We start from the raw sequence: 18,201 nt of genomic DNA, 5'->3' as shown, positions 1-18,201 counted from the left end.
TAGACAAGTCAATATCGCTAAATCTATACTGTAACATGATTTTTATATGGAGCCCTTTTATCCTTTGCAATGAATGCCTAAAAAGAGAAAAGTTTAGCATACTAAAATTAATTAATGGTATTAATTAATTATCAGATTTGAGTTTCAACCATTAAAATGAGAAGTTAATTTAAAAAATTCAATTTTCTCATTATCAACGGCAAATTTGCTGCTGAAGGAAAAGGAGGATAGGAATGTACAAAAGGAGAAATAAAAAAAGGAAACAAAAATCCGAATCCGGAAAGTATCTACAAAACTCCTCCGCTAGATTCACCATGAACAATACCCGGCGTTGGAAAAAAAATCTGTTCGGGTATCCGGATGAATCTAAATGTTCGGGTCGGGTCGTTTCAACTAATCGGACGTCGGATGACTACGCAGAAACGGGTGATCCAAAAGCTGAGAGGCCGTCCACCTCTTACTAGACTCCTTCTGCAAGCAACACTCAATGAAGCTCCTGAACTCATCGGAAGTACCCTGTGGCAAGGTCGGTGGATCCCCGAAGCAAATTGCACACATCAGGGTTGCCCAGTCGGGTCTTTGACCCGGCGACAGGAACGGAAAGTGACCCACATAAAGTTCCATTAAAGTAAGCCCCAAGCTCCATATATCTCCCAGGTAACCATCGTAATTACCTCCATGGGCGTCAGGGTCGAACCTTTCGGGACTCATGTAAGCGCAGGTGCCGACGTAAGAGTTGCATGGATCCAACCTCCGAGACATAATCTTGCTCACTCCAAAATCAGCTATTTTCACCTCCATGTTCTTGTTCACCAACAGATTCGAAGGCTTGAGGTCTCGGTGAATGATTTTATGGGCATGTAAGTAAGTCAAGCCTTTGAGAATTTGTCTGGTTATATGAGCCAGTTCAGTCTCTGAGAAGGTGCCGCGGCTACGGAGGAGGGTATCCAAAGTGCCGGCGTCCATGTACTCCATGAGTATAGCAACATCCCCAGAAGGCTTCACGTATGTTCCGTAGCAACGAACGATGTGAGGGGAATCCGTCCGTCGTAGAATCTCCATCTCTCTCGAAACTTGTCTATGAACAGTCAGATCGCTGTCGCCGTTAACCACTTTCAACGCATAAATCTTGGAGGTGCGTTTATGTTGTACTTTATAAACAGTGCCGCCGTTACCATGGCCGAGCACTTGGAGCTTATCGAGTTCCGTTTGGGAAATAGTAACTGAAGCAGAAGCGGTGGCTGCGGTTGTGGAAGCGGATGGAGGGAGTGGGAGAGGAAAGCGAGAGCAGCGATCGGAGACGTCAGGAAGCGGAAGACGGAGATTAACCTGTCGGCGTTCACGAACTACTGCCATGTGAGGAAGGGTAGTTGAGTGGAAGGTTTTTCTTCGGGGGATAAGATATAATTGAAGGAAAAACAAGGATTTATATAACTTGGAGTGGAAAGTGGAACGTAAAGGGTGACGGCTGGTGGGGGGGAAAGGAAGGTGAAAGGATAGAGACGAGCAGCGGGGTCTACGTTTCTCCTTGGTTGAGTATCAGTGGTTGGATTTGGGTGGCGATTTTTATTTGTGTTTTAGTTAGGGATGTTATCTCTTATATTTGCACGTGATTTAAATGAGTAAAATAATGGTAAAATTCTCTTCTCCTACGCAACATTATATATATTATAAGTTAATAAATTCTAAATTTTCTACTATGAAAGTGAATTAATTAAGTCAAGCCAATGGACTTGAGAGTCAAGCATGGTTCTTACATACCACAAAAAAATTTCCAGCAGCTTCTTTTATTATATTATATTTACACATTTGATAATTGTATATATTTTAGTTTTGGGTTTTCAATTTTAATTATATTAGTATTAGGACTGTAATTTTAATTTTCATCTTTTTATATATATTCGAGCAATTAAGATATAAATATCAATTACGTGTAATAATAATCAATTTAATTATTAAAATTTAATCATCTTGAATTAAATTGGCGAGCACAATTTACTACTAAAATGGTGATAATTTAAAATTTAATTTGGATAACACTTTCTACGAAAGTTCGCCTAATAGTTGAGTCGAATAGAACCTTAATTAAGATTATTGAAATATTTTAATGGTAAAAAATAAGAATAATAAAAGATGAGAAAGCCGTGGGATGTTCAACAACAAAGGAATCTGTGGGTTATTTACAGCGGAGCTGAAGCCAAGACAAACGTGCCAAAGCACCAACGTATTCTTTCTTTAAATTTTGATTTTTCTCATGTCTTGAGTCGTCCTTGAGTTGCTTCCAATCAATATATTTATAAACGTTGGATATGGAATAAATTAAAAGAAAAAAAACATGGGTCAAAGTCTTGCAACTGATTATTTTAATGCACGAACGGATCTGGTCTCATAAATTAAGTTTTTTTATAGTATAATATTTAAAAAATTTTAAATAAATATTAATTTTTCATTACATTCAGTGGACTTTTTATATATTTTTTTTAAAAATAAATTTTTATAAATAATGATTAACTAATTATTATTAACTAAAATATAATTTATCATTCTATATCAATAAAATAATAACATGTTATAGTATATGATAATGTGACACTTAACATGTCATGATGATAAAATCATTGATATTTTTTACCATTCACATCAACTCTATGTGAGTTTAAAATAAAAAATAATGTTTTAACTAATAACGTTAATTCTATTTCATCTAAAATAAAAATATAATAATTTGATTAAATATAATAAAAAAATAAAAATTTATTTAAATATTTTTAAACAATTAAAAAAAATTTCAAGTATTGTTTTTGTTTATTATGATTGAGAGAGACGTCTAAAAAGAAATCTTAAATTCTAATCATTGTAGATTTTTGAAAATTATTGTATTTTTTTATTATGAAGATTTTTGAGTTATATACCATAAGATATAACTCCTTTTTTTTTAAATCAAAATTTTGAGTGTGAAATTTCAAATTTTAAGTGCTAACATATCTTCTAAGAAACTAGAAATGGGTGAAGATGATGAGATCAAATTAATTAGGAAGAGAGCAACATGTAGGTAGGCATGCAAGTTGTGGGCTTGGGGAGACGTACTAAATTAATTAGGGTTGGTTTCTGTCGTTGCGAGTGTGGTTCAAGTTGCCCAATTTGATGTAAGGGAAAGGGGCGGAGAGAACAAGGCGGGGAACACATCCGCCTCAATAATTAATGGAAATGGACCTCTCCCATAAATATTGGTTATCCAGTGCCACTGCCAGTAAATGGAGCTGGTTCAAGCTGCCCCTACTTGCTGATTAGCACACAAAAACCTTCCTCATTTGCATTTATATTAGTTAATATGATTGCTGAATTGGAACATGCCCATCAATGATTAATGGCGACCTCATATTTCATATTTAGAGTTTGCTTTGAACGAACCAAACAAAAAAGTATGTTTTTTTTTTCCTTACTTATTAATTTGGTAGGAACGAAACATAAGAGCATAACAAAAGAAGACATATAGTCATTTTCATATATATTGAAAAGTTTATGAAGGAGAATCACTTATAATTGGGGTTTCCAGGGATCCTTCCCTCTACAAATCAAAATATACAAAATACAGTTTTCCATTTTGGGATTAAAACTTACGGATTATAATGTCTTTTCTTTTTTATTATTTGACCAAAATTAAGATGACATGATATTTTAAAGGGTTTTTTAATTATTTAAAAAATTTTATTTTTTATTATATTAAATTAAATTATTATATTTTTATTTTAAATTAAATAAATTATTATATAATTAATATAGTATCAAAATAAATAATAAAATCTAACATATAATATTAGTGTTACGTGATGAAAAAAGATGCAAAATGTTTTAATTAGTAGTAATTAGTTAATTTTTAATTATAAAAAGTTATGTTAATTTAAAATAAAATATATAAATTTATTATATATAATGAAAAATAAAAAATTATTAAAATAATTGAAGAACGTTGTCAGTAATATACCAATCAAGATATAATAACCACCGGAAAGTGCGAAGAAACAGGTGACCGTCGTTGTCTTGGAGCGTGGGACGCAAGTTGTGAGGTGCCCTGCTCATGATGACAGTATAAAGGACAAAGGCGGCTACGTAATCAAATGCGTAATCTTTTAAAGTAATGGAAATGACAAATGACCCTAATTTTGAGTAGTTTATTCTTTCGGGAACCAGACAAGAAGGAGCCTCACGATTTTAACTCCTTACTACCAGCTCAAAAATATTTATGCCAATTATTCTTTCTTATCTAATATAAATGATTTAGTTTTTTCTTCTTCTTTTTCAAAAAATAATTTTATTTATATATATATATATATTTTAGATTCAATGCTCAAATTGAGACTAAATATTTGAGTACTTTTTTAATTAAAGGTTAAATGTTTTCGATTTTTTATAATTAAAGACTAAGTTAATAAGTGGAAAAAATATATATCACATATGATAAAAAATCACATGAGTTGATGACATGACAACTAACTTGGCATGTTTTTCAAATATTACCATTTTGATCTAAATCTTAGATTTATTTTTTTTTTAATTTCACCCGTTCTACTTAATTTCCTCTTCGATCTAGATCTCCTCAGAGATGAGTACGTGCACGATCATTGATAAGACGATATCAACTCATAACATCAAATATTACAAAATGTATTAACTCACATGTGAAGCCTTTAAGACAATCGCCAATCACCGTTTTGATCTAGTTCATTAGAGATATTTTCAGTATTGTTCCCATAAGTGACATGATTAAGGCATCAAAGTTTCCACACCCCGCAGACCTTAGGCTACCTCTCAGTTAAATAAAAAATTCAATGAAGCACATTTTTTTATAGTTAAACCTATCGGTTGAGTGAATGATTTGTATATGAAGTGTTAACCATTTCCATTAGATGTTAACTTATTAATGATTTGTATGAAATGTTGTGAATGATTGGTAGATATACTAAGATTTGTATGATTTTTGAGTGTCTGTAACCTTTTTAGACGTGAAAAAAGACCTTTTTTTACTTCATAAGGATAATGAAGAACTTATTGGTATTGAAGCACCATATCTTAGTGCAATTGGAGTATTAATATATCTTTCTAGTAATACACGATCTAATATATCATTTGCTGTGAATTTATTAGCAAGAGATAGTTTTTTTCGAATTTGAAGACATTAGAATGGAATTAAACATATACTTTGATATCTCTAAGGAACAATAGATATAGACTTATATTATTCAAATACATTAAAATCAGATTTAATTGATTATGCAAATACAGGATATTTATTAAATCCATACAAAGCTCATCCCAAATAAGTTACTCACTCACATATGGAGGTATGACTATTTCATGGTGTTCTATAAAATAAACTATAGTTATTACTTCTTCTAACTATGCAGAAGTTTTAACAATTCATGAGGCAAGTTGTGAATGTATTTGGTTAAGATCTATAACTCAACATATTTGAGAAATGTGTGGCTTGTCAACCAAAAAAGAAATTTCAACAACATTATATGAGGATAATACTACTTACATAGCACAGTTAAAGAAAAGATACATCAAAAGCGATCGAATAAAACATATTTCATCAAAACTTTTTTCCACTCATGATCTCTAAGAAAATGGTGATAATAATGTTTAACAAATTCGTTCAAGTGACAATCTAACAGATTTGTTTACTAAAGCCCTTCCTACTGCAACATTCAAAAGTTAGTACAAAATATTAGAATGTGCTAGCTTAAAGATCTTAAATAATGTAGTCATCAGGAAGAGTAAAATACACATTGTACTTTTTCTTTCATTAAGGTTTTTCCCACTAGATTTTTCTTAATAAAGTTTTTAATGAGGTAGTATTTCAAAAATGTATTTTTAAAAGGAATTATGTACGTTTTTTCTTTTTACTCAAATTTTTTCTCCATGAGGTTTTTTCCTTGTAAGATTTTAACAAGGCATATTTTTAATACAGGAGGAGTGTTATGAATATTTTTGTGAATATTTATTTATGCTATTTATATCTAGATTTGATGTGAATTAGATTGAATTAGAATTTAATCCATCTAATTCCTAAGTGTTATCTTCTTCTTGCAAACTTTACCAAGATAAGAGGGTTATTTGCCTATAAATAAGCTCTCTTAATTCACTTATAAATAAAGATATTTATCTTGAGATCAAATAAAGATAATATTTAAATTAGACCAATTAAAATTTAATTTTTGATCGTCCAATTAATCTCTAAATAAATCAAGAAAATTTAGAGATAATATTTAATTTTTAACTAATTAAAATTTAACAATTAGTTATTTAATTTATCTTTAAAAATTATGATAATTTGTAGATAAAATTAAATTTTGGTCATTTAATTTAACTTAAAATAAATTAAAATAATCTAAACATAAAATTTAAATTCGACCAATCAAAATGCAAAGGCTTTGAGTTTGGCCAACTAAATGACCATTAATAAGTCATTATAATTTATTATTAATTAAATTAAAATAATAAAAAGATATTCAAAGAGATTAAATCTTCATAACAGTTTTTCATCTGACATTATAAATACAATGCTCATCCAAGCCGTTAAGGAATTCAGAAATCTAGAAGAAGAAGATTTTTGAAGACTCGAAGCTCTGTCGAAGTTCTCAAGCCCAGAACATGTTCAAGATCAAGTCCAAGTCCAAACCCAAAACATGTTCAAGGTCAATTCCAAATCCACACTCTTGAAGTGAAGCACGGAGAGATTAATTTGGAGAATTCCAAAGGTTATAGACTCACACCAAATCTTTGTAATTTATTTATAAATTTTTAAGTTTAAATTTCGACACAAAATTTGTGTGTACAACCTTGTTAAGAAAATATAATTGGGTTGAATTGTTCTTGTTGTATTGATTAGAAAATAAAATATATATACAAGAATGTTTGATTAAATTTGTACAAAAAAATGCCTCGTAATAAATGAAAAAATATATTACAATTTAAAGAAGAGAAAAGTTAATTATATTATTAAAATATTGAAAATATTTATATTTTAATATTTTTGCATTTATTTTAAATAATACTTATTAATATTGTATGTTATTTGGTTGAACGAATCGAATTTGGGCGTTAAAATTCTTATCTAAGGCCTGACCCATGGCAAGTCGAACTTGTGAGCCTGACGGCTAACCCACCTCATTCATAGATTTATTGTTTGATATGTATTGATCAAATCTTTGTTTAAATAAATCTTTTAAATATTCTTAATTTTCTTATATTAAACTCTAGCAAAATATTCATTATGCTTTTGTTTTCCAATGTTTTAAAATGAAAAATGTACAAATTTTACCCAAAAATATCTTGTCTTGTCTCAGTTTTGTCCCAAGTAATTGAAAAAGTGGATCCTCGCTTTTGTTAGACTTTGATTGAACAACTCTCATCAATTATTGCTAGTGGGGAAATAGAGATTAGGACAATGGAAGCGAAATAATTGGAATTTAGTAACATGGGATAAGATATTTATTAGAAAAGGAAATGTTGGCTTTTAGAATAGCTAAAAATGCAATCAAGAGTTAAAATTCAATCCTTGGATTTTTGTCTTTTTCAATTTAATCCTCACAACAACTTGTAAATGCCACGATAATATAATGCACATATAAATATATATTTTAACACAACATATGTATTATTATATAATAGGATATCAAAGTTATTAATTAATTCGGATGAACAACATAAGATTGCTCTTGGATAGGATTTTCAATGCAAAACTGAATGTCTAATTCGAATGATAAGGTTTGTTCTTAGAAGACACGTTTGAGTTTGCGGGATTAAGGAATGTACCTAGTTATCCCTAATTTTAGATATTAAGTTACTGAAATTATTTATTTTATTTACAATTCTATCAAAATTTAATTTAGTTTTGACACTCGTTAATAAAAATGTATACTTCTCCAAAAAAAAAAAATTTAACTAACTTTATCTATTTTAAATGAAGAAACAGATTCTATAATTACATATTAGCGTATCACCATAATAAGATGTATAGCTTGTTATCTACCCCTATACAATTTAAGTGAAGGTATACATCTTTAATATACAAACAAATGTATCTGTCAACACAATATATAGTATACATACCATTGTAATAAAATAGTACAAGTTATTAACTATAGCTTTATAGAATTTAAGTCTAGGATCCAAAATTTACCAAACTTTTCATCTAAGGATTTAACTAATTATTTCTTTCAAATTAGGATGTAACATTTGTTTTTTACTTTATCCATTTAAGGAAAATTGATAACCAAAGTTAGTGATTATTGTGATTGAGCTTGTGTTCGTAACTCTTAACAAAGATAAATTTGCATCCTTTTGTTTCATTAATGACATTTTTTAACTTTTGTTTCCATTTTTTTAAATAGGTGAAATCGAAAGGGTTGTTTCCTAATTCGAAAGAAATATTAGATTAAATCTTAAAATAAAGGATCTAATAATAATTAAATTCTAAAATACCAAGATTTAACTCATAGTGTACATATCATTGTAATAAAATGTACACGTTATTAACTAATTTTATAGCACGACAGAAGAATTTTCATTGAATCTTTTTTGTCAAAAAAATTTTATTAGATATTTTATGGGACTTTCACCAAAAAATGACAAAATATATTTTACAAATTTTGTGATTTTGATCGTTTCTATTAATAAAAAACAAAAAATATATTTATAAAATACAAAACAATATTAAATTATTTTAATAAAAATATATAAATGAGCAAGTCGAAATAAATTGAGCTCAAACTTAACTTTTAAAATGAGAGGCCCATTCAAACCTGCCTAGGCCCGACAGGTTGACACCCCCATTATTAATAATTCTGCTAATAAATATTTTTACCCATTCCTGAAATTCTAATTAGTTTGCTTCTGTTACGGTAAAGTGCCGTATTCACACTATAATCCATCCCAGTACTAGAAAAATTCTGTAGGAGCTTCTCGCCTCGCGCTGCGATTCTTTTTGTCACCAAAAACCCACTTTTTCTAAATTCTAATGTTATCCTTTCAATCAGTTAATGCGGCGTAGAACAATTTCAGATGCCTTGATCGTTTCTTACTGTTGTTAATGGGAACAAATTCTGACTCCAATGCCAACGGCTTAAATTTCACTTGGTGTCCGAACTTTAGCTTTCCCTCGCAGCTCAAGGTACGTAAAATTTCTTTCGCCTTTCTCTTCTCCAGATTGCTTGGTGCTGATTAGTCTGTAGAGATTGTAAAGAGTAAGATCGAGGAAGGATGATGCGCGAAGGAGAAAGGGGAAATAGAGGGAAGGAGTCGGAAGATGAAGAGTCGGAGGAGTCGAGAAAACCACTGTGGAAGAGGGTTTTGTCGCTGATGAGAAATGAGCAGCTGTCGAGCTGGAGTGGAGTTGCGAGAGATATTGTTAGTGGAAGCAGAGGGGCTTCTCCTCCTCATGGATTCATCATTCATCCTGATGACTGGTAATTTGTTTCTTACGTTCAATGGAAGATAGTGTTACTGCGTTACATATATATGGAAATGAATCCAACACGCAACTAAACAAGGTGCCTACAATTTTACAAATTTTAAAATCTTTTTAACAAATTTTAAAAAAATTTGATTTTATGTAACGCCAAAAAATAAAAAATAAAGTAAGAATGCTAACTATAAAAAAAATAAAAAAACAAGTCTTCTGTTATTTAAAAAAAATTAGATTAATTTCAATATTTTTTTATATTTAATTAAATATTGATATTATATGAGCTCAAAAAAAAATATTTATATTATATGAGATTAAAAATGCAAATTTACTTTACTTAAAACTTACAGAACAATATATGGTCATTCATTGCCAAGTCAACTATTTAGCCTTAAGGGGTTAAAGCTTAAAGTATATTTTATTTTATGTATACTACTACCTCGATCTCCGTTTTGTTTGTCTTAATTTAACTTTCTTAAAATTAAAAAAAATATTGTTACTTTAATGTATGTTATATTAAAATTCTAAAGGTTTTTTTTTTTATAAAATTGATGTTTCATGATTTTTTATATCTAAAAATAATAGTTTATAAAAAATACATTTGAAATATAAAAAAGGTAAAAGGTATTAAAAAAGGAAAGTAGATGTAGTTTTGGGAGAAAATATCATAAGTTCAACTATTTTATTCTTAATTATCAATTAAGTTAATTTGTTTTTTTTTATTTAGGAGAAAAATGATTCAAACTCAACTTTCTGAGACTTAAATAAATTTCTTTTCCACCAATATAAGTGATGACTTTACCTTTAAAAATATATATAAAAGTGATAGCTTTGTACTCTAACAATTTAAGGATAAATTTAAGTTTTATCAAACAAAAATAGTATTAAAAAATGTATTAACAAAAATAAAAATAAATTCTGGCCATGAAGACTTATCTTAATGACAAGGTGGAAGTTCTAGAACCATAAGTGTCAAGCGTCCATTGATTGGTTTGAGTCGAGTTTTTATGGGGCTTTTTTTAAAAAAATTTAAATATGATCTGATTTGATTTATTTATTTTTTATATTAATACTTTAGTAATTTTGAACGTTTTAAAAAAAATTAAAATTAAATAAAATTATGATATTTATTAATGAAATAATATAATTGAGCCAAGTTTAGACTCAATAATCAATGCCCAATCACGGCTCAAATCGAGTTTGGCCCACTAATTTAGACGAATAGCTCAATCTCTGGACACTTTAGAGGTGTCCATGGGTCAAGTTCAAGCCCAGCCTCTATTTTGAAAAGCCGAAGTCTTGCTCGAACCCAACTTGCCTATTTCCTACTATTCAGATATATTTAAATTAATATTTTAATAATTTATAATATATTTTATTTAGAGTTAAAATGAAATAAAAACGTATTATTTATTAGTGTTATTTTGGTTTTGAAATTAGAGCTTCAATAACTCTTCTTCGGATGCCATAAATAGATGAGTTTGAATGGAATTATTATTATTTTTTCTGGAAAAGAATGGAATTGCTTTAAATTCGAATCATTTTAGGTTTGTGCATAGATTAAAATGAAATTAATAATTAAATTTTATAATTTTAATTGGAAGTTCAATTTATTACGATTTTAAAGGGAAAGGATTTTAAATTCAAATTCTTTTGAATTTGATTGGTTTCAAATTCCAATCTTGTATGATCTTGAAGGATAGAAATATGCTTGAATTTTGAGTTGAAATTTTTAGAAAGATAATTGTGTCACCTGTTTCCTTCGTTCTATCAAAAGAGAAACACAAAAAAAACGCTTCCGCTGTCGAGTAATGAGTACCGAGTATGAATGCCCATTTCCAAGTCTAACTCATGCAAAAGGCGAAAGAGCTAAAATGAGGAGTTTGTGACTTTGTATTGTGTGGTTCGGTGGATGAATTGAAATGATGTCGAGAAAAGAAAGAGTGATTGACTGAAGGAGGGTGAAATGGAAACACAGGTGGTACGTGCTGTGGACGCATTTCATACTGGTATGGGCAATCTACTCCTCCTTCTTCACTCCTTTGGAATTCGGCTTCTTCAGAGGTCTTCCAGAGAACCTTTTCCTCTTGGACATCGCCGGCCAGATCGCCTTTCTCTTCGATATCGTCGTCCGCTTCTTTCTCGCCTATCGAGACACTCACTCCTATCGCTTGGTCTACGATCGCAGGCTCATCGCCCTTAGGTCGCTCTCTCTCTCTCTTCGATATTCCTTCTTTCCGTCTGTCGCTTAGCATTTATTCCTCTTTGCTACCAACTAAAACCATTCATTTTTTAAACTGCAGGTACTTAAAATCTCGTTTTATTGTTGATTTTCTTGGATGTTTGCCCTGGGATGCTATTTATAAGGTACCCATTTCTTCTTCCTTCTTCTTTCTCCTTTTTTCTTGCCTTTTTTTAAAAATTTTTTTCATTTATAAAAGTTGCTAAAAGAACCTAAGTTAAATGTTAAAAGCAAAGTTTTGATTGATTAGATATGAGGAATTGGTCATACTGCAACTACTTAGCCTTCGCATGTATATGTATATCTATCTCAAAGATGATCAGTGAAATTTTTTATGGTCATTGGTAAGAGCCTATGTATATTTATGTAAAAAATGATCAGTTATCTCAAGTCAGTTTACTCTGACCAGGTCTGTGGGAGACGAGAGCCTATTAGATACATGCTATGGATTAGGCTAAGTCGGGCTCTGAGAGTGACAGAGTTTTTTGAGAAGTTGGAGAAAGACATACGGATAAATTACCTTTTCACGAGGATTGTGAAGCTTCTTGTTGTTGAATATTATTGCACCCATGCAGCTGGTTGCATCTTTTACTATCTGGCTACAACAGTGCCTCCCTCCAAGGAAGGCTACACATGGATAGGAAGTTTACAGATGGGTGAATACCATTTTTCAAATTTCAGAGAGATTGATATTTGGAAGCGTTATATAATATCTCTTTATTTTGCCGTTGTTACTATGGTAACTGTTGGTAGGTCCTTTCACTTTGTTTGATTTCCATTAGGAGTTTCGGTGACTGGAGAAACTGTGATTGCTTGTGATAAATCTTTTGATTCCTGATTTTGTTTATCTTGCAGATGATTCAATTCAGTATTCTTTCCCTATATTTTAAATGACTGTAACTTATTATTTATTGTTTTCTCAACATTATTTATTATCACCAGACTACTTGTGCATTCTGTGGTTAAAAACTCACCATTCCTAGTACATTGCATTCTTCAAACAATGGGCAAGTGAAATTGCAAAGTATCTATAGTTGGTGGAAACATATTGCATGTAATGATTTTTTACCTCAGGATATTGATGATCTTATAGCCACTTAATAGGTTTTGATAATGTCTGTACAAGATAGTTGTGTTTATGCCCTTTGGTTATATGAGATATATGGATTCTGTTTCGCTCTCTTTTGAAGAGAATTCAATGTACTTGAAAAATTATTGATGTTGGTTTTTTACATACATATGTGTCAAAATGTTAACTAGTCACGAGATCTTGTTTTTGGCACACTTTTAAGTATCTCATGTCTCAGTGATACTCTACATAAATGGTCTTGTTAGTAACAAGCACTGTGTATTTGTTTCTGACATGATGGTAAATGATAGTGGTTCCTTATTACTTTGGATGCTGTATTCTTGGTGCTGATCATGTCCTCTCTTCTGCAGGTTATGGAGACATACATGCTGTCAATGTCAGAGAAATGATATTTGTCATGATTTATGTTTCTTTGGACATGATTCTTGGTGCTTATCTGCTTGGTAACATGGCAGCATTGATAGTAAAAGGATCAAAGACTGAAAGGTTTCGGGATAAAATGACTGACCTTATCAAATACATGAATAGAAATAATCTTGAAAAGCAAATAAGTAAGGAGATTAAAGGCCACCTGAAGTTACAGTATGATCGCAGTTATACCGAGGCAACTGTTCTTCAAGATATTCCAGCTTCTATTCGCACCAAGGTAATTTTTAATCCGTAATCTTCCCGGGTTAACAGACAGCTCAGATTCGACCATCTATTGCTAAAATGAAATTTCTGCATCTAGTAGTATCTTTCTTTTTATGCTTATTCGTAACATTTTTCCTAGAAAATCTGTTCTTTAGAAACTAGCATGGCTTCAGAAACTGCTTGATGTTGTACATGCACATGTAGATTTGCCTATGCATCTTCTAGAGCCATCTCCATATCTATAAACTTGACTTTCATGGAGAGAACCTAGTTAATTTGAATTGTAAGAATATATGAGAATGTTGCAAGGACAACGATTCTGTGATCATAATTTATTAACATGTGAAGTATTAGCTTTAGTGTTTTTTACGAGAAACTTGTTTTCTGTTAAAGAAACCACAATTGTGATTGGTAATTGCAACTTTTGTGGTGCTGTTTGGTCCTTCAAAACAATCAGATGAGTAAATGGAAAACCACCAAATTACTCACAATATTAGGCTTTGTTCAAAAAAGACAGACTGATTTAAATTCTTTTACATAATTATTTCAAACTTACACTGTTTGATGCTAGGTTCAACAGTTTAACTGTAACATCTACGTGGAACCAGCTAGTTGAAGCTTTTTTTCTTCTCTTCTCAGGAGTCATGATTACAGTAAATGGGGCAGGTTTATCATCTTTGAATGGAATCCAGCTCATGTTGCCTGGATTCCTATTCCCCCCTGGCTTGAGTCTGTTGTCCTCATTTGGCCCTCTGTAGTATTTTTATGGCCCAATGAAATTCTTTGACTTGTATTTATTGTATTGATTGTCATTGTGATGTTAAATTTGCCAAAATGTTAAGGGATGAATAAGTCAGGAAGGGATGAATACTTCCAAAGCTTAGAAGAGGTTTAGGGATGAATACTGTAACTATTGCTGCTAGAGAATAGTTGAACTGAATATATAAAAAACTGATAATGAAATTAATCTGTGCAGCAGTTTTAGATGCTGGATTTGTTCATTTTGCATCTATTAACTATTATGTCATTATTTTTCTTGGAAACTCATGGTTCTGGTTGGTTTTATTTTCCAAATTCCTACTTTGCTGATGCCTAGTGGTGCTGGATTTATGCTCATACTATATTACCGGTTATTTCCTTTAACAGATCTCTCAGAAATTATATGAGCCATTCATCAAAGAAGTTTCTCTTTTCAAGGGATGCTCAACGGGATTCATTAAGCTGATTGTAAGCCATTTTATTGCATATCTAAAATCTCTTTTCATTAGTGTAAGCACAAATGGTTTTCATTTTACATTTTATCCTCAATAGGTTACTTTATTGTCATGGAATTTATCAATGTCTTTGATCAGTCATGGATTAGGTCAACTCAACTACGCTTAGTTCTCCCAATTGCCTAGGGGCCCCTTCTATTTCAGAGAACTACCTTTCTTTCAGATTAATGTTTTGAAAAATGCATTCTTCAAAGAATGATTTCAGCTATGTCAGTTGTGTGGTCAATTATACTTTGTAATTCATCAATTTTAAGCATATTTATAGGCTTTGGTTACTACAACTCTTACTCCAACATACTAGCTCTCTGTTTATCTCATGCTCAATGTTTTGTTGTGTCATATGGCAATAGATTAAGGAGAAAAGGTGAAGCATTTTGAACAAAAATTAAGGGCTGTCATTGAAATGAAATGGTTGCAGTGAATGGATTGTTGATTCATCTTTGCATACTCTGTTAGCTTACAAGTTGATGAGCAAGTACTACTATCTAGATAGCAATGGTTATTGTAGATACATGAGGCAGTTTTTACAATAGTGGCACCATGTATGGACCTTGGCACAACTGCAGTAAAACTTCAGAAAGTAAAGAAAGGTGAAAGATTAAAAAGAGGAATTTTTTTTCTATATTCTCAATAAATTATATTCTTTATCTTCTAAATTTATATTGGATGTTGAGACAATAAAAAGAGAAAAATTCAGTTGTTTTGTATCTTCATTTTCCTTTCCTTTTCTTTTTTTGAATGGCAATTTCTTGTTTTTTTTTTCCTCCTTTTTGTTTTCCTTATGATTTTCTTCTCTTTCTTAGTTTCTAATTCAACACAGCAGATATATAGAACAACAATTAGATGCAATGGTTAACCAAGGTTAGTTATTGCACTGAACCATGGTGTCAGAAAATTTACTTCTAGGCTCAAAAATATGATTAATGGTGCAGTGAGGGGTTGGGAGCTTTGTTGTTTAAGTTTGGTATTCAGATTGCCAAATTTAGGCCCTTGGTGAGACTGATAAGGAAGATTTCTTCTTGAACAAAATATCATGGAGACATACATGGAGTAACTCTTTAAGGTAAAAGAATGTCATGGAGAGGACAAGGATGCTTAGAAGCAAGCAGCAAAGCTGAGTTGTTAAAGACCATGCAATTATTTTCTCAGAAAGTTAAATGAATGCATGTAGAGGTGCATTTTTTTAGAGTACTTAGAGGTCATTCAAAACAGCTTGTCAGTAGCTATATCTTGAGTGATGTGTGGTAAGAAATGGAAACTGATTACATGGGTAAACTAAGCTTGTTGTCAAGAGAAACAAGGCTATCAACAATAAAGGTTGAAGAAAATTTCGGAGCAAAGGGTCTTTACCTGATTATGGTTTCGGTTAGGAGATTAGAATAAAGGTCTTACCTTTTAGCACTGCTACATAAACATCATGTGTTTTCTTTTTCCTTTTTTTTGGATGGAAGTGCATGGGGGAAGAGGAATTTGAACCTTAGACCTTATTTCTCCTGAGGAGAGGTAACAACCACTCAGCCAAGTTCTGGTTGCTTTCTGAATCTCATGAGTTGAGCCTGTGCTCTTGCCAAATCTCCCAAGACCTTTGGCATTGACCAGATTCAGTGTGAAGAGCACAGGGTGGTACGATGGAATGTGACATGAAACTACTTTTGAGTGCTTTGAGAATACTCAGTGATAGAAAAAAACAAAGGAAGCGAAAACACTGAATATGTTGCAATGGTGACAAAGGGTTGGTTTTCTAGGAGTTAAAGGTGACATTTAAATTGTAGTATTGACCACAATGAGGTAGCTATTAAAGGAGTTTGGAAATTTAAAAGCAGGGGAAAGTGTAGTAGCATGACAATTGTACTGCTAAGGAAATGGTTTTCTTCATCTGCATAGTAAATTATCCATAATTTCTTTAACATTAGTGAGACTTGTGATGCAGAGTTGAACTTAAATCTAATTACAACTCTAGATGGACAATTGGGGTAACATTCAGTCAGTGTAGCATGAAGAACATGATTGTCGAGTTATAACATCTTGATGGACCTACCCTTAAATTTGTCATTATAATATTCATAGAACATTGGTTTGAATGATGCTTTAGAGTTTGTATAAGGGTTAATTACATGTTTGGTACTCGAACTATATTGTAATTGTCGATTTGATAGCTGAAGTGTTAAAATTCCCAATTAGGTACTAGAACTTTACTTCCCTTGAGCAGTTTGCACATTTGAATAACGGTGTTTGGAAAAGAACATATATCTTATTTAAATATTTTTTCCACTAGAATTCTTATCAAAACATAACTGGAGAATCCTTTTTTTCCACATTACCCATTTGACTAATCCTGTTAGTCAAAGGTGCATAATGCTTAATGGAAGTAAAGTTTGAGTGCCAAATTGTGAATTTTTAAACTATAGATATGTAATAAATAATTTCACTATAGTTTGGATACAAATGTGTGATTAACCCTTTCTTTAAATTGCCCTACGCTAAGTATTCTTGACTTGTCTCAATATACCTTGTAGTTTAAGTTGAATATCAGTTCAATGCAGAATGAAGCTTCTTGTTCCCTATGTTGTATGAGATGAGTGACTTCAACTATGTGCCCTGAACATTTTGTTATGTTTAATATACTATTCTATTTCTTTGTTTCTCTTGTAATATTAGAACTCCATTATGTTTCAAACTCTAAAATCACACCAAGATTTTGGCTTCATAGCAGATTTTGTAAAGAACCTTCCATTCGTTGTGATTTGTCAGGCAAACAAAGTCCATGAGGAGTTTTTCCTTCCAGGGGAAGTGATTATTGAACAGGGAAATGTGGTCGACCAACTCTATATTGTTTGTCATGGAAAACTGGTAAGATTTCTTGGACCAACTCTATGTTGCTGTCTTCAGTTATGTTTAGAAAAGGATGTGTATCTTAGGGTCCGTTTGCTTTGCAGTAAAATATTTTCTGGAAAACATTTTCAAGACTTTTGTTTGTTTGGAAGATGGAAAATTAATTCTAGATGTAAAATATTTTATGAGTCAACAAGGCTAACCACGGAAAATGTCTTATGCCCTTGAAGGGTGAAAAACATTTTACAAGGAACAACAAAAAAACTTTTATACTAAGTTTATAAGTACAAGTTTGGTGAATATTAATATTTAACTTAAAATATTAAAAAAATAAAATATTAATATTTAACTTTAAAAAAATTAATTTAAAATATTAATATTTAAATTGTACAACACTATTAAAATTAAAAAAATATTTTTTTAATGAAACTATTCAATACAATTAAATTTAATTTTTTATAAATGGAATTAATCTTACTAATAATTATAATAAAAAATATTTCAATGATCATTATTTGATGAATGCACATTTATAATAGGTTTAAATCTTATTAATAATTATAATAAAAAATATTTCAATGATCATCATTTAATGAATACATATTTATAAGTATAGGTTTTGGATATTTTATGCAATTGATGAATATTTATATTTTATAGT

General features: G+C 30.9%; 2 protein-coding genes across 4 annotated transcripts in view; one reads left to right on the top strand and one right to left on the bottom strand.

Moving 5' to 3' along the window:
* Nucleotides 1-168: 168 nt before the first annotated feature.
* MKK9 (MAP kinase kinase 9) lies at nt 169-1,539 on the bottom strand. Its single transcript, XM_021436566.2, has one exon. It carries the CDS (start codon nt 1,354-1,356, stop codon nt 394-396), a length of 963 nt encoding a protein of 320 aa, XP_021292241.1. The 5' UTR covers nt 1,357-1,539; the 3' UTR covers nt 169-393.
* Nucleotides 1,540-8,865: 7,326 nt separating this feature from the next.
* Nucleotides 8,866-18,201, top strand: part of LOC110422442 (potassium channel SKOR-like) — a 19,507-nt gene continuing 10,171 nt past the window's right edge. Inside the window, exons 1-8 of one of the 3 annotated variants that reach the window (XM_021436350.2) lie at nt 8,866-9,175; nt 9,248-9,470; nt 11,448-11,672; nt 11,773-11,836; nt 12,121-12,460; nt 13,152-13,447; nt 14,581-14,661; nt 17,460-17,558. In XM_021436350.2, coding sequence (XP_021292025.1) covers nt 9,265-9,470; nt 11,448-11,672; nt 11,773-11,836; nt 12,121-12,460; nt 13,152-13,447; nt 14,581-14,661; nt 17,460-17,558 — 1,311 coding nt within the window. In that variant the 5' untranslated portion in view covers nt 8,866-9,175; nt 9,248-9,264. Of the gene's footprint in view, nt 9,471-11,447; nt 11,673-11,772; nt 11,837-12,120; nt 12,461-13,151; nt 13,448-14,580; nt 14,662-17,459; nt 17,559-18,201 lie in introns of all 3 variants that reach the window. The other 2 variants (XM_021436351.2, XM_021436349.2) reach the window with 2 other exon arrangements.

The sequence above is a fragment of the Theobroma umbraticum genome, unplaced genomic scaffold (assembly GCF_002168275.2).
Source record: "Theobroma umbraticum cultivar Fairchild unplaced genomic scaffold, ASM216827v3 scaffold_146.0, whole genome shotgun sequence".
Taxonomy (NCBI): domain Eukaryota; kingdom Viridiplantae; phylum Streptophyta; class Magnoliopsida; order Malvales; family Malvaceae; genus Theobroma; species Theobroma umbraticum.
The sequence above is the reverse complement of the archived record's forward strand: the minus strand, read 5'-3'. Positions and strand labels throughout refer to the sequence as shown.

Coding starts and splice junctions, on each gene's coding strand:
- MKK9 (XM_021436566.2), bottom strand. CDS start 1,356: ATGGCAGTAGTTCGTGAACGCCGACAGGTTAATCTCCGTCTTCCGCTT.